Source organism: Pomacea canaliculata, linkage group LG12 (assembly GCF_003073045.1).
Source record: "Pomacea canaliculata isolate SZHN2017 linkage group LG12, ASM307304v1, whole genome shotgun sequence".
Lineage (NCBI taxonomy): Eukaryota > Metazoa > Mollusca > Gastropoda > Architaenioglossa > Ampullariidae > Pomacea > Pomacea canaliculata.
The window spans coordinates 21,808,797-21,825,184 of NC_037601.1; the positions used below are offsets into that span (position 1 = coordinate 21,808,797).

The 16,388-nt window shown below is 48.2% G+C and overlaps 2 protein-coding genes across 2 annotated transcripts in view; one reads left to right on the plus strand and one right to left on the minus strand.

Moving 5' to 3' along the window:
- LOC112577273 overlaps positions 1 to 16,388 on the plus strand; it is a 28,773-nt gene that overhangs the window by 8,685 nt on the left and 3,700 nt on the right. The window lies entirely within an intron of this gene.
- Positions 102 to 15,530, minus strand: LOC112577254. The gene is made up of 3 exons (XM_025260301.1): positions 14,908 to 15,530; positions 4,740 to 5,113; positions 102 to 4,376 (listed from the first exon to the last, which is right to left on the minus strand). The coding sequence occupies exons 1-3, from the start codon at positions 14,963 to 14,965 to the stop codon at positions 2,598 to 2,600; spliced, it is 2,211 nt and encodes a 736-aa protein (XP_025116086.1). The 5' UTR covers positions 14,966 to 15,530; the 3' UTR covers positions 102 to 2,597.

The following is a 16,388-nucleotide window of genomic DNA, read 5'->3' on the forward strand; positions in this document are numbered from 1 at the left end:
ACAGCCATGTCCCACACTACCATACAGTATAATAGTCGAGCACTGCGCGGAATTTTACAACTTGTGTCTTTTAACAGTCACAAAAAAGTGGCATAGTAGCGAGAGTAGGGGTGGCATAGTAAATTTTTTTTTACATTGAATTTATAGTCGGGACCTAGCAAAAGTGGCATAATACCGAGAGTGGCATAGTAGTGGGGTGGCATAGTAGGGAGATTTGACTGTATTTAGTATATGATAGGATCCAGATAAGGTAATCCTAGGCATGAGAGGAGCTTGCCAGTCAGTGCTACCTATAACTAGAGGTATGAGCTATTTAAGCATGACTAGTGGAGTGCCAGCAGGAGTGGCTCAAGGCTTGTGGCAGCTCTGGACAGAGAAAGAATCGGTGGCCCCTTCACTCGCCAATGTCAATAAAACCAAGTGGCGGCCTGTGATATTCTCATTACGGTAGTACAGCGTAGTGCAGATGCACAGTTTTGCACACGCCTAAAGCCGCCTCTGGTGCCGGTATTAACGCAGGTGTGCATTAGCTGTTTTCAGCCACATCAACAGTGTTCCCAGGTGAAATAGGCGGTGGTGGTGGCTACTGCCTGGCTTAAACAGGTAGAAAAGGCAACAGGGGCAAGGTGGAGATCTGCACTTGCCTGAGTTGTACCAGCCAGTGTATGTAGGTGAGAGAACACTTAAACAGATGCCTGTGGGGAGACAATTAGTTGATGCAATCCTGCCCAGGACACTCTGCAGCCTGTAATATCTCGCGGTGATATCGCCTTAGTTGCAGGAATGGTGTAAAGGTATTTTGGTCAAGGGCAGTTTTTTCTTGGACTAGTCTTTGCGGCGCATTTTTGCAAAGGGGATGTAATAAAGTTCCACGGCTGTCCTTTGCTGCACTCATTAAAGACTTTGGCATGTCCACCACTGTGCCCATTCGGCTGACCCACACCACATTCATTGAAAAAAAAAAAGAACTTGGTACCTTTAAAAACAAACTACAAACCTACGAGTAATCTACCGTTCATATGCGTCTCTCTCTCTCCCCACCACACACCCCGTCCACAGCACGTAGTTCCATTGTCACGTGGCAGTACGCGACGACGACCCTCTCGATCGTCTTACGTCAGTGAGCCGTGGAGATGGTAGCTGTCTTTTCTCTCTGCTTTATGGTAATCCTTCTTTTTACAGTCTCGCAAAGCTGAGCTATAATCATCCGCTTGAAGTAAACCTTGGGGCTGAATATCGTTGGCTTCCCTTTCCACCACCCTGCCACGGCAATGCTTCTTTGATGAGAAACAAGCAGCGGGAAGCCGGCACAGACAGCTTGGGGAAAGGTGGAAAGCTAAAGCATCGATGGCATTCTTTTTACAGCCAGCGGCTGCCATGTGTTACCATCTGAAGAATGCCAGGAAGAAAGGTGCATGAGGTTCAACTTTCGTGAACAACTGAAGAGCAAAAACAAAGAAAAATATGGGGACTGGGAAAAATATGTAGTGGCTGGCAAGCTAAATCTCGAATAAATTAAGTTCTTTTAAGAGTTAAAGATTTGTCATTATCTTTGATGGATGCCAATTCTAACTGAATAGTAGTGGTACTTTCGGACTTTTTTTTTTTCTTTGGTGGACAAGGGAGTAACGAAGGAAGCAGAAAAGACAGGTTCCTTTAATGTCTGCTCATCATTGTCCATTTTTCTACGACTTCCAAGCTGTCATGTCTAAAGGCCATTCTCACCTATTAAAAAAGTCGACGAAGGCTGAACCTATTTTTTATATGACAGTTTTATCAAATTTTACCGGAATTGGTCAAACGTTCTCCATATTTGCCCCGGTTAAGAACACTTGGATCCTGACGGTCACTTAGGGGTAATCATGATGGGTTGGTTGTAAGCGATGTGCGGTGGTTTTAAGATAATATCATACTGAATACTAGTATATCGAAACAATGCTGCAATGTTTTCGTTTTGTTTAAAGCATTTTCCTATTAAAGGAATCTTTGTAGCTTAGTGTCTGACTTGGTCAGAAAGCACCTGCTTCACAAACTGTTTTGCTTTCTAAACGTCTGCTACACGGTGGCTCTGTGATGCCCTGCTAACAAAATAATTCTATGTTTGCCACTATCTAATAACTAAACAAAAGCGAGAAAATATCGAGTTATTATATACAGGGTTTGAAAGGTATATCAGTTTACATTATTTTAGTTATGAGAAACAATGAATAATTTCGATGGATGGTACACAATACATTACGAAAATTTTGAAGTTCTAAGTACACAGAAGTTTGTATTCTTTCCCCCTGTTGTAGTCAATGCACTGAGTTTTCACTTAAAGTTCAAAATAAATAAGGGGAAGAACACTTTCTTTTCACTGCCTGGCAACACAATTTTCTAAAAGTTGAAAAGGGCGTGTTTCATATTTCTGCGTGCTGGAGATTTTATATCTTCCGGCTTGAGCAGATTAAGAACCAGAAACCGATGTTTGTGTCGTTTTTCATGTGTTCCTTCACCGATCTCACTGGTCAACTTCAATTGCCGAACTAGGCACCACGCTCCAGTTAAAACGAGTTTAAGACAAGGCTTTGTCCATGTGAGATCCCAATCTGGAGACCTCAGATGTTGCTGCCATCGACGACGACCCTTTTTAAACTCCCGGTGGACTCCTCCTCCGGCAAGAGATGGTCCATCAGATACGTGTCCATCCTCGCCGTCTGGCCATCCTCTCTCTGGCTGAGGAGGAAGACCGAGAACTTGACTTCGCTGCTGTTCTTGTCCGCGTGCGCCACGATGAGCTTGGGCCACAGATCAGACGGGAGCTTGGTCTCGATGAGCAAGGCAGCCTGCTCCTGCAAGAGACCGCCCTTAAAGAGCCAGCGCGCCTTGGTCTCGTTAGTAAAGACAGCGGCAAAGCGGGCCTTGCCCTCCAGCTCGTACGAGTCTAGGAAGGCCAGCGTGCGCCCTTGCCGGCTGTTCAGTACGATGGTGGGCTCCAGCCTGGCCTCGGGCAGGCGGTAGTAGTTCTTGAAGTCGACTGGCTTCTCGCCGGGCACCTGCAGAAAGATGAAAGAGAAGTGCTCTTCCTCCTCGCCCTTGTGCGGCAGCACGCTTTGCACCAAGGGACGGAAGTGCTCCTCGTGGTACATCTGCACCAGCTTGTCGTAGGGCTCCGGCAGGTGGTCCGTGCCGTACTTGAGCTGGGCCTGGCTGGTGAAGGCGTTCTTCCGGAATATGGCCATGAAGCAGTCGCCAGCCTCATGGGACTGGCTGTGGTAGCTCTGCAAGAAGGTGATGTTGTAGCCTTGGTTCTCCATATGTAGCTTGTGCGACAGCAGCTGGTCCTCGCTCAGCCCGTGATCCAGCTTGAAGTCGCTGGCTGACCGCGCAGCAGCGGCGTCGGAGGCAGTGACGACGTCGAGACGGTGGCTGACAAGAAGGAAGGAGGTATGGTGACGGTGGGTGTAGGGGGAGATCCAGCGGATGTCGTAGCCTTCCCGCTGGACGGCGCTGACGTAAGCGTCAAGGTGGTGCTCGTCCACTCGGAACCTGACCAGCACGTCGTCATCCATCGCATCGACGTCGGAGAGGTCGCGGGCGAAAAGGTTGCGAAGCGGCGAAGATGATTCAGTGGCTAGCCAATCGCCCAACTGCCCCATGAGTACGCGAGTCTTGTGTCTTAGGCGCTGCAGCTTGTGGCCGTACAGCATCACCACCCAGGTGTCCGGTAGCTGCTGCTGGCCGTCCGGCTTAAGGTTGCGGTACAGGATGATGTCATCCGCGTTCGCATCGCCCTCTTGCCATACCACATTCTTGGCTCCAGCGTGAAATCCGGCGCAGAACCACATGTCCGGGGAGTGAGGCCCGCCCTCTATTTCCTGCTTCTGCAGCAGAGCCTCTAGGGATTCGTCATTCAGCACGCGATCACCGTCGAAGACGCAGCGCGCGAACCGCATGACGTCATAGACCGTCGAGTACCAGCCCAGGGTGGAGTCGACGGTTCGAGAGTCCAAAAGGTCCAGGAGGGGGAGCTCGGGGGGTGAGTGCCCGCTCTCCGAGGCCGGGACTTTCCCTTCTGGAACCTCCAGGACGTGCGCCGTATAAGGGTCCCCCACCCGCGTGTGCCACATGCCACAGGGGTTGAGAACAAACTTCTTGACGTACTCCTCGTACGCCAGACCGGAAGTCTCCTCCACCACGCGGCCAAGCACGAGGTAGCCCAGGTTGGAGTAGACCGCCTTGGTACCCGGTGTAAAATCCAGAGGCTGGGAGATAGCAAAGCGGATGAGAGTGGCAGCGTCCAGCGGAGGCGGCACGTCCATCGTCTTGCTGATGCTAGGGACGTGCTGACCGCGGCTGTGGTACACCTCATTCAGCACGGGGTCAAAGATCGGCCCCTGCAGACAACAGCAGACGAACATGATAAACAATCTGGCGACTTCGTAGCGTGTTTGGTCTCTGACTGTGCTAAGTGCTAAAGAAGAAGGGCGTTATGACTATAAGTGTCCTTGCACACACACACATATACAAGACATCCCCATATCTCTTCTTTTTATCCCGCTCCTTCCCTTTCTCCACCCACTCGCTAGCACACAAGTGTGGTGCATATCTCCTCACCCTCGCTACCTTACCTGCCCTAACACTCTAAGGATCTGTGATGACTGGAGAAAACATGTCTGCAATACTGATAACGTTTGCTAGATTTGTGGACCGTTAAGTTAACTAGTGTCTAAAGGAGAAAGAGGAAATAATTGTCCAACCTTGTTCTGGTCCCATCCGCCACTGTGACGAAGTAGATGCCCCACAGTGATGTCCCTGATCTTGTGGTCAACCCATTCCTTGTTGAGGGGCGTCAGGGTGTGCAGGATGCCCTGCGGTCCGAACACAGTGTCTTCGAGGTCCAGGAGTCCGTCTTGAACGAGCCTTAGCACCGCCACTGCAGTGATGCTCTTGGAGATGCTGGACACAGGGAAGCGACCTCCCGTCTTGACCTCCGTTCCGTCATGCTTGACCCCATAACCTTTGGCCAGAACCAGGCGGCCGTCCTTGAGCGCACCGACAGCACCTCCTCTGTAGCCGTGTTCATGGAGAAACTGGCGGAAGGCCTTGTCAAAGGCTTCATGTGCGTTGCCTCCTAAACAAACAATAATAATAAAAAATAATCAAGCTTTGGAGTGAGTTTATCGTCAGCATCACTGATTAAGCGACTCGTGACTTACATTTTTAGTTTTCTTGCGAGTTTCTTAAAAATAAAATGGTGATATCACTGCGTTTGTGATTTTACACCGATCAGTTGTCCAGAAACCCCGTCGTCTTCAACCACCAGCACCACCAGCACCGCGCTTTCATTGATGGGAGAGCGCGGATTGGTTTTGGTGTCCGCAGGGTGAGTCAGTGAGTCGCAACACTGCTCACCCGTGCTCCGCCATTCTGTTTAGCCAATACTCACCAAGTGTATGCTCATTTTATGGGAGTAATTTTGTGACAACACTGAGCTGAGAACAATGCTTTGTCTGTATATCTCCCTCCCCTGCCCCTTTCTCACTTGGCTTCAAGCATGGACACAAACACACAACGAGGGCACACATTCTCATTCTCTCTTTCACACATACAAGAGAGGGAGGTGAATACCAACACCTTTCAGCCCCTTTCCTGTGTTTACAAAGTCGTAGCCAATACGATATTCATCACAAGGAAGATGAGGTAGCCGAAAGAAATGTCACGCTTCTGTGTCACGCACGTTGTCTTCTGAAATGTTGCGATGCATTTGGCGAGACATAAATAGGTTCTGTGTATGTGGTGTAATTTCATTGTAAATTTTATCAGGGCCTCAATCTTTTATCTTCCCTGCACCCACCGCTCATAACTCAGGTAAAAACCCGCCTGGGCACCTGGGCCCCGATTCAAGGGGCCTGAAATCCCCATTCATCAAGCTCGAGACATCGAGTGCCTTTTCAAGATACGATCCGTCTTTTATTCTTTTACGGAAAGCGACCCTCCCCCTACACCCACACACACACACCTCAGTCATCTGCCATGTGTAGACTCCTGCAGGGACTGGGTGGGTTAGTGTGGGTGTAGGTTTCGTCTGGGTCAAAATAAATCGTAAAAAGTGAGATCGCCTATCTTGGATGCTTTCTTTTTTTTAAATCTTTAAAACCGACTTGGCCATTGACCTTTGAAAACCTGCATTATGGGTCAGGGTCAGGTTACACTTTAGGGTTTTAAAGGACAATTAGCTTACTCGTTCTAAGCCCACGTCTGACAAGACTCAGCAGAACCTGAAAAGATTCTGCATGAGTGTGTGTGGAGGGGTTGTGGAGGGCTACTGTTATTTATGTGCTGCCACAGCGCATGCGTCAATGTAACTTTGAATCCGTTCCCTGGACTTTGTGGTGTAGCAGGTAAAGACACCAGGGGGGTGGGGGCGCCGGATGTGATGCACGGGCACGGCGGCTTGTAAATGCACCCTTCCCAACTCCTGACAGAGTGAATGATTTTCCTCCCCGCCCCCCGTCCTCTCAATTATCATCTAGTCTCCTCTCCATTGTCATGGCGTGTTGCAGGACTTTCGTTTTTCACACTGCAGAGCATTGTGCCCTGCCTTACCTTTGTATCTATTTACACCTGCACATTCTTCATGGCCAGACATGTGCATTTTTCACTTGTTGAGTTCTTGTCGGCAGATCCGTTGCCAGCAGGTGACAGACCGAATAAAAGAAACACGAATCCACGTAGATTTTGGCCTCAGTGTCGGTAAAAGATCAGCTCGTCTGAATGAGTTCACGAATTTCAGATTGTTTACTGAACTTGAGACATGGATTGTATGGAGTAGAACTCGCAACTGAAGTTTATTCGTTTTCCTTCATTTCGTTATTCTGTGCTTCCCGCCACACCCACCTGCATTGCTTTGCAACTCGGACATCTTGAAGAGCATCTGAAGTTCTCAGGTACATGCACGTGAGAGTAGTACATCACGTAGCCCTGCAGGGTGAGGCGACCAGCCTGGAGGTTAAAAAGAAATCAAACCTTTTATTGTCGGGCGGCTACAGTTTCATGTTTTGTAAGCGTTACCTCCTGTCCACAGCAGGGCATCGTTGTCAAGGAGGAGTTGCGTTGTCAAGGGACGAGTTGCAGGCGTCTCACCTACATAAGAAGCTGTAACTGCCCTCGGCGCACTGAGGCAGCCCCTTTGTTCACTGCATTTACATTTTTGTGTGATCATTCATTGGGCAGGGGGAGGCGAGGAGGGTAGAGGAGAGGCGAGGAGGGTCGAGGAGAGGAGAAGCATTTTCTGCGCAGACGTGGTTTGATCAGATAGGGATAGACTTTCCCAAGCGCGTGCCAGCATTTGTTGATATTTTAAATCCAGGGCTTAAAGATAAAGTACTGAGATTGTTATTCGGAATGTGTTGCACATAGCAAAGGAATGCAGGACAACCAAGGGCACTGCAATTCGGGAGCGCGCTCGCGTGTGTGTAGGAGAGAAAGAAAGGATAGAAAGAGTAGAAGACCTCAGTCTGGATTGTCTTATACACAAAACAGTGTTGTTCTCGTCAACGGTCATCTTCCCCCGATGACGTGTACAACTGAAAGTCGTCTTCAGAGGTCGGCACGTTTAGCGCCGTGTCGGGTTTGCAAGCTTCTCCTCTTACGTCCTCCCGTCCTTCCGGAAAGACGATGATATTTTGCTGGTGTCACGTGACATATATCAACTCAACCGGTGGAGGTCAGCGAGTTTTTTTTTTTTTTTTTTCCGTTTACTTTGAGAGGTTGTGGATTTATGGGCCACTTCACCTGCGCTTAATGGCCTCTCGAGTACCTCCACCTGCCTCATTGCTTCACGTGTCTCTTTATAATCAGCTGCTACCAGGCTACCCACTGGGTGAGCTAACGGGTGGGGCACGGAGGTGAGCGATGGTGTCACCCTCGTTGAGTCGTGCGTTGACCAGCATAATTTAGGGGGGAATTATGCGGTCGAAAATATCCTTTCCTATTGTCGTGTTTCTTACTTTGTGAATTATTGGATCCCGTCCAGAAACCATTTGAGATAAAACATTTAAGTCACGTGATCATTTCTTTGGGAAAAGTTATATCCGGAGAGTGTTAGAATGCTTACTAACTGTCCACAGCTTGCGATAAGCTTCACTGTGAAATTGTTTTCTCGCCATGCTTGTCCACCCAGTCCATGCACAGCGGTTATCGAACGACAAAATTAACGCCTGCGCGTCTCCATGGTTACACAATACCAGAGATTGAAACGAGGCTTCGAGAAGATCACTGACCAGAAGATCCTCATTGCTGCAAACAGTATGCTACGTGAATTGGACGTATTGGTTTTGGATGATTACCTAGCTCCCTACCTGAGCAGGGACCTATAGGGTGCGAACCCTGTCTGAGTTCGCTGAGGTGAGAAAACAAGACTGATGAAGGGTGTCCACGGAAAGATGGTTCACAAGCTGTAATCGTGCTTAAAAAGAGTGTCCTGTCCTTTGCCACATGTTTTCCGGCAGGGACAAGACAGGAAGACAGATGACTGCTGTCGTTGCCCTGTGGCTGATGTCTCCCAGCACTCTAACGACGCATGGATGAAAACATGTCTCGAGGAAACGCGCCAGTAGCGAGATTATCACACAAAACAATTGCACTCCCCGTCCTTTCAGCTAACATAGGAACCCATCTGAGGGGATTCATTGCGAATAAAAAAAGGAATAAATTACGCAGGAAGAATATTCCGTTGGCGAAAATTGCTGTGAGAGAGAGTTTCATTATTTACAAGTGTGGAGGTGTTGTAATCGGCTAAGCTTTGAATGTGTGTGTTTATATGTAAACAAAGGCTAATAAACACACCCCTTTCTCCCTAGAACTAAGATACTGTATTCAGCGCGGGGCACAACACGGCGGACCATCTGACAAACCTGCACCTGCACGATTGCCCACCTTAAACATATTGCAGTGTGCAGACTGCTGCCTTCATGTGTCTGTAATACCGCCAAGTAACACGTTTACTGCATTATGCAGCTCTAGTTAATAAACACATTGTACAGGCGCCTTTACTGTTTTGTGTTACTAGGATTGCCCTTTAGGGTGAGTACTTTTCAATTGCCCCACACGTATGTAAAAAAATAATTTAAAAAAATGTTATGGTTTGTTTTCAATGGTGTAACTCCGACTGTGCGATTGTCAGTGAAGCCTTGTGTTACTGAGGCTGCTACAAAAGACCGGCATTTCGTGGGTGGTTGTTTTTTTTAAAAAAAATTTTTTTGCCCACGGCTTGTGCGGAAGCCACGGGAGCCCGGAGAATCAGAAAACCAGTCTCCTATTCAAGTCATGCTAATAGACCCTAAAGAATAGCTAGCCTGGCTACCCGACCTCAAGTACCCACCCCACCACTACCACCTCTTGAATAGGGGCGGGGTGTACATGCAAGGGACCTCACTGCTGTACTTTTGCAACGATCTTTTTTTCTTCTGGGGCCGAAGTTACGAAGTGAGAGTAAGACATTTCCCCAGGGCAAAATGGGGATCTCAGGGAAAACATTATTTTTGTAGTAACAAGGCGAATCCCAGATCCCGTGGATACTATGTACTTCATATTTCAGTACACCAGGCATCTTTGCCTCCCCTTCATAGCTATGGCTACAGAGGTAAAGGATCATTTGGCGGGGTCTGGACATCGCTTTATGACCTTCGGAAACAAGATGCTTTTCCTTGAGTTTCCCACGTTGTCCCAGGGCCATTGGCTTAGGAAGATGCTCAATCTTTTATTTTTTTGTGTTTGTTTTTGTTTTTTGGATGTTTTTTCATTGTTTAACTCGCCGAGAGAACTTCGCAAGAGGCTAAGCGTTGGTCACGGCAGATAGCAGTCCACCTATTCACGTCTTAGTTAATAAAATTACAAATGATGTGATTGTACAGGAGGGCATAATTAGTGTCCATTATGATGTTATTTACGTGCCAGCGACGCACGCGCAGACCTAAAATCAGTTGGCACACCCTGTGCGAGACAGGCTTGCCAAGACTTGATCCAGTTTTGGGACAGTTGGGATTCCAAGGTAATTTGACCCAAATGGAATAAATAACTAACTGCAAATGTGTGCTGTCCCATCCCCGGTGTACACTAAACTGGACCTACTCTCATACGAGACGCCGTGAATATGTAAATATGATTCAAGTGTATGAGGAGAGCGGTGTAATCCTGGTCTAATAAAACGCGAGGTAGGCGGTCTCTTCATTCACAGTTACTCGTGCTCGGCGACAGACTCCACAATCTCACCTCCAGTCGTAGAGAGCGTGATCATGCTAGTGTACCTCTGTGATGGGCGAGCTCGCGCGAGCGTGAAATTCACTCTGTGTAGGCAGGTCACGGATCACTAAATGCAGTCAAGGGATTCAAGAGACTCTCATTTTGTCGTTGCTCTCTCACACACACATATACACATCTGGGTAAGACTTTGTTTTCGAGGAGAATACACTGTCCCACCCCATGGCCGACTTGTAGGATTTCCCTTGCAAAATGTATGCTTATCCTGATTATTATGGTCTGTCACGGATGTTACGCCGGAACAGTTGTGAGATAAACACGTGTTAAGTAGGGCTCGGCACTAATTACACTAATTAAGGTCCTTGTGTACGTGCAGCTTAGCGTCCTGTAAAAACACTAAACACTCGCGCTACGTGGCGCGCAGCCTCTGCCGGAAGGTGTCGCCACGTTCGCTGGTCCCCGACGATGAGTCATCAGGAAACAAGGTTAAGGAAAGGCTTATCCTGTCTATATCTCCCACCTGTAACTGTCACTCTTTTCCTCCCTCTCACGTGACCGCCAAGCCGTGAATGGGTGAGACGAGGGAAGGGGGACAGGGGATGGCTTTTGGTTTCCGAGGTAACGTCCCTTGGTGCCAGGGAGATTAACGGCGGGTTTGTGGGTTTGGTGTATGACATTTATGGCTCTAGTGAGGCTTTAAATGCTGTCCGGAAATTCACGGTTTTTGTGTGTGTGTGGGAGAGAGGCTGGAGGGTGGAAACATTTGTGTGCGTGAAGGATGGAGGGAGGGACAGAGTGATCGCTGGAAGGTATCGGCGACCTCGAGCGACAAGACATCATTTGACACGTGGCGCGAGTTACGACCCTGCACAGGTCAAGGTGGAAGATCTTCTCTGCGCCCTCGTTTCCCGGTCACATTGAATAATCAGATATTGAGGATTAAAGGCAAACATCGTAGATGATATTGTATTTGTTGTTCACCACACTGTATTCATTTCTCCCCTTGTTTGACTTCACCAAAACATTCAGTACTTACTGTCAGCTGAGAAACCGGAAAATGGGGGGGAAATGCTTTAAATTTTTTTCTTTCTTAGCCAAGTTCTTCCCTCCCGTCAAAGACTGGAGACAGGATGATTTAATTTAACAGACAGCTGAGAGTAAATGTAATAAAATGAAAATTACCTGGAAGAACCAGGTAGGTGTGTGGCCGATAGGTATGTACTTGTGGAGAGAGGTTGGTTTGCAAAGGAAATTCGCTAGGTTGTCCTACCTGCGGTGCTGCTTTATGGGTTTGAACTCCACAAATGATCTCTCGCACCTTCAGACCTGGCGGTCGTATGGAGATGGTGTCTGTTCTCATTGCCGATATTGCATTGTACAAGTTTCAACGATTGCCCTCCCACCTAAGAAAAGCCATTTTATTGCCTGCACATTACAATGTAAGAATGCACATTAGAATACCCGGGGTAAAGAACGCATTGACTGACTGTCGGCAGTATTAGAGATAATTTTAGATGTTATGTTAATAGCAGCACTTGTAACGGCAGTCTCCTGGTATCTTTGTAAGTGATCTGTAAAACATTTTCTCCCCCTCGGAGGGTTTTCTTTTGCCGGACATTAACCTCTTTTATTAAGGAGACCTTCTTGTCCTGATCGTTGTCAGATATGATTCAAGTGTATCAGGAGAGCGGTGTAATCCTGGTCTGTGGCAATTATGTTATTATGGCAATTAAGACTGTGGCAATTATGTTATATGCCCATATTGTAAACATTTGCTCAGATTACTTATCGACTATCTGTATCTGAAAAGTCAGTGATAACCGGGGTGGTAGGGAAAGTATGTCTGATACTTCTACTGCTGATCATCTCAAAAGTAAATTACTTTCAACTACTTTAGAAAGTGTTAGCTTGATATGGGCACTTCAATATAACAACCCAAGCTGCTATGAGGGGACAGGCCTGCAAGTTCAGTCCCTGTTTATCAGAGTTACCTGCAACTAGCCTCCAAGCCAAGGCCTCCGACTACCCGACACCCACACAAGGTCGTGTCTTGGCCGAGCGCCAGGACCTGCCTGACCCGCTCTGTCCTGCGAATGTGTCTATTCATTGTCCTTCCATTTTCTCCAAGAGCTACTCAGGTCTACGAGAAGGGTCCTTGTGTGTACCCAGGAGTCACGTGTGCCGTTACAGACCATATCGACGCTGGGTATACCCGAGGGCTAACTAACACAAGTCTCCTCCGTATGCCACTGACCTGCTGCTGTGTGACAAGACGCATAATTACGAGTCCATGACTTACCCTGTCATAAATTGTCTTGTCAGGCACAAGGAGCCTGAAGAAAACAGAAGTTTTACGCGAGATGTAACAACGGGGGGTTTCTTTTTTCATTGAGAGGTAAGCAGAGGAACCGGATTATGACCCCTGAGAGCTCAGCGTGAATGGAATCCTTCAAACAGAACGCACCCGTTCCTAAAGGCTTCCTAGGGTGGTAGTCTCGCCTCTCTGCCCCTGGCGCAAATAGTTACGGACTATAGCTTCTTGCCGTCGAGAGAAGAAAGAAAAACTCGAATGGGACAGAAAAATAATATGACAGCACGCGAACTGACTCAAGTGAGATAAACAAGTAAGCACGACGATGTTCACATTCGAGGCTAGGAAGGGGTATTGGAGAAGGGGGTAAGGAGTGGGGATAGGGTGTGAACGGGAGGTAGTTTGGCAGTGAACCCTAGCACCTTCGCTTTCGAAATGGCGGGGATGGAGGGACATGACTGTGCAAGGAGCGCACAGGGGGTGAGTAGGGAGGAGGTGGGGTTAGAGAGGACAGCAGACAGGGACGATCTGTACAGGTGTGCAGACGACAAGTGTGACAATGTTGCAGTAAAGAATGGGGTCAACAGAAGTGCGTGAGCTCTGGCTGTAGTCGCCGTGTGGACCTCGATAATTGGCTTTTCTCCATTGTTGTAAAGGTGGGCAAGCTGGCGCTTTCCTGAGCCCGAGATACTTTTGTGGCCTTTGGCAAACTCGAGTAGAGTTTCGACTCGTGAAGTTGATGTCGTTGAAGAAAATGGACTTTGCAGGGGCATAGGTCAAATTGCTTAGTTACTTTTAAGTGAGTTGCCGCTGTGACTGGGTACAGGAAGCCATTATGTATAAACAGGTTTAAAGGCTACAGTGAGTGTATTCGTACAGTCACCCATTCTACTCAGATGTAAAATATTATATCCGGAATTTTCACAGGGTAGCTCTGACCGCCATAGCCTTATCGTACGCGTAACGATTATAGTCAATAATCAGGGTAAGTGATCAATATTTATTATACACATAATAATTATTTCATTTGTAAAGCGAATTTTCTAGTGTAGTGGCAAGATCAGTGCACCGCACACGAGACTACAAGCGAACGACGGTTAATCATACAAGAATCGTACATGGAACAGATGGAACCATGACAAGTGCAAGACTGAAAATCTGAGGAGCGAGCAGAACGGTATTTCTGATTGTAGAGGATGTTGTGCAGTAATCTCATACCGCGGAGAAGAAAGTGGTGAGTAACATCAAAGGTATTTGCAGTCTGACAAAATGCGCGCGTGCACACACACGGACACATAGCCACAAAAAGACAGACTAAAATAATGAGATATTTCTTTAGTGATCTCTCAGTATTTCAACGTGTACTACAGCCCAGGATGGGAGTTGGAATAAATAAACTCGCTCCGCTCCTCCTCCTTCCAAACTTTTCACGGTCTGTGTCGTCCGTACCAAGAGTTGACTCCGTGAAAACGCAGTCACTACCTTTCATTACTTCGTCAACCTCGCGACCTGTCTTGCCTAAGGAATCCCAAGAAGCCTTTGATGTAAATTCCTGAAGAAACCCTAGCCTCATGTCCACAGTTGGCCCCCTCGTATTACCTGTGACACCGATGTAGAAGTAAAGTGCGTACCTGGTGCCAGGGTACTCCCTGTCAGGGTAGTCCCGCCCTCTACAGCCAGGTTATTTTTGTGTTTCATACTGCTGCTTAGATTTTAGTCGGTATCTTCTGTTATCATTTTTGTTGGGCACAGGTGCGAGACGCTGACTATTCGGTAGGTTGATAATCTTTATTCAGTGTAGCCAGGGTACATTGTGCGGAGGAAATAGCAGCTGGAGGGGAGGAGAGATCGGGGGCGCGTTAGAAAGATTATTTGTTTATCAGTTTGTAACACTCCATCCTCTGCCCCTACATTGACCGAAGGATTGTGGGTTGCACATTTGTGATGCAGTAAAGAACATGGCGACTAAAAGTAGAAAAGTTTAGATGGAAGCTTCGTGCAGGGAAGGGGAAGGGAGGGTGCGGTAAATGAAATCAATTGAGGGAAGAGAAAACTGCCTGGAGCTGCAACAATTACCGATACGTCTGTGACATAAAGCTATAACTGGCGCTTTATACCCCGTTATAAAGCTATAAATGGATGCATTCACCCGTACTTTGTACAATGCATGATTGAAGGAAGGAAAGTAAAAAAAAAGAAATAGAATGGAATGACGAAGAGAGTTGAGGGAAAACAAGTGAGACGATAGTGGTGGAATACTGTCAGCATTGTGGTCTTCATACGCAAACACGTATGCACTCACTCACACACACATTCACACGCATGCATGCAAGAGAGAAGAGTGAGCCACTGACCAGCCAAGAAGACCACCGCCAGAACAACAACTATCTTGGTCCTGTGCACAGTTCCCATCGATGAATCGGATGAGGATCAATCTGGAAAAAGGTCTCTCAAGAACGATGTCCGGTCCAGTCACAACATCGGGGAGGTACAGTCCACTGTACCCAATCCCACAATACCCGGGTAGCTAACGTTCACAACCGTCAGGTCTCCGACTCTCTCCCGTCTGTAGCACAGCTGCCCGAGGTTCCTGACAGCTCAGCAGGAGGCTTTTGTTCGCCACTTGCTGTCTACAGGAGAGCAAGCAGTCTGCTACACAGCAGGCAATAATGCGTCTCAGACAACCCAGAACCACACGTGTAGCCAATTCACCTCTGCCAATGCCGACCTCAGCGAGTGGAGGGCAGAAAAAAGCCCACAGCACTCATAGACTGCATCTGGTTCCGTCCGCGAGTCTTGCAGGCGGCGTCGGTTGTTGTTGCTGCAGCAGGTCTGGCATGCACGCCACAGTGTCAGTCAGCGACCATCATCATCATCCACCTTGGCTGTGCAGAGCACCTTGTGGCTGTCGCACTGGCTTGTATGTGAGCGAACCTGGCCAGCCCTCGACTAGAGCCTGCGCTCGCTATTTAGTCACGTGACCGAACGACCTGCGCGCAGGGGTGAGGTAACAGCCGCGGCGTGACGGGCCGTGACGTGACGTGAGGGGCGCTTCACTTCAAAGCCGCCGCGCGGTGTAGCGAGGGAGGGCGAGCAAAGTGATACGTGCAGGTGAAGAGCCCTGGAAAAAGCTGCAAGTCCGCGCTTTGATTTTAAAATTAGCATGATGCGGGGCCTGTGAGTCACTCCCTCCAACCCTCTATCACACACACGTACGCACACATAAACGTGTCTCGAGAGGGCACTCACCCCGCACGTGCACCCATGCGTTAAGAGAAGCTGCGGGATCTTTTATATTTCTCTAAAGGCTCTTCTTAACCGAGCAAATATTTCGAACCGTCGAACCTCCGAAGCCCACATTGTGTTGGCAAACAAGTTTGGACTTGGCCTGTTGACCACATTTTCTGTGCCCCGAACGTTCGCCCTCAAAACCGTTGGTTTCACGCGGTTTTCACTCACAACTTCGTCAAATCTTCGACGATGCTTGTCCAGATAAGAAGACCAGCCAAATGAGGATTGGGGAAAGCTGGTCTTTATAAACAACTGAGTGTAAGGTCTCGGGTGAGTTGGGGGTGGGTGGGACGTCGGGAGGAGGTCTTTCGTCCAGTTTCTCACGAGGATAGTGTATTAGCTCGCGATGTTTCTTCTTTTGGTGTGGGAGGTATTAGGAGCCTCTCAAGGGTTAACAAGTATTCGCGAGCCCCGCATAACAACGCCGTGCGGACCACATCATCACAGTGTTACCGTTGAGCACCGGCCAGTGGCTATGGGAGGGACCAGGGTCAAGACAGTACGGCTTTGGCTGTAACCGGCCGTAGGAAAGTGTTAAAATGTA

Coding starts and splice junctions, on each gene's coding strand:
- LOC112577254 (XM_025260301.1), bottom strand. CDS start 14,965: ATGGGAACTGTGCACAGGACCAAGATAGTTGTTGTTCTGGCGGTGGTC. Junction 5,114..14,907: donor GGCGGTGGTCTTCTTGGCTG/GTCAGTGGCTCA, acceptor TTGTTTGTTTAG/GAGGCAACGCACATGAAGCC. Junction 4,377..4,739: donor GCGGATGGGACCAGAACAAG/GTTGGACAATTA, acceptor TGTTGTCTGCAG/GGGCCGATCTTTGACCCCGT.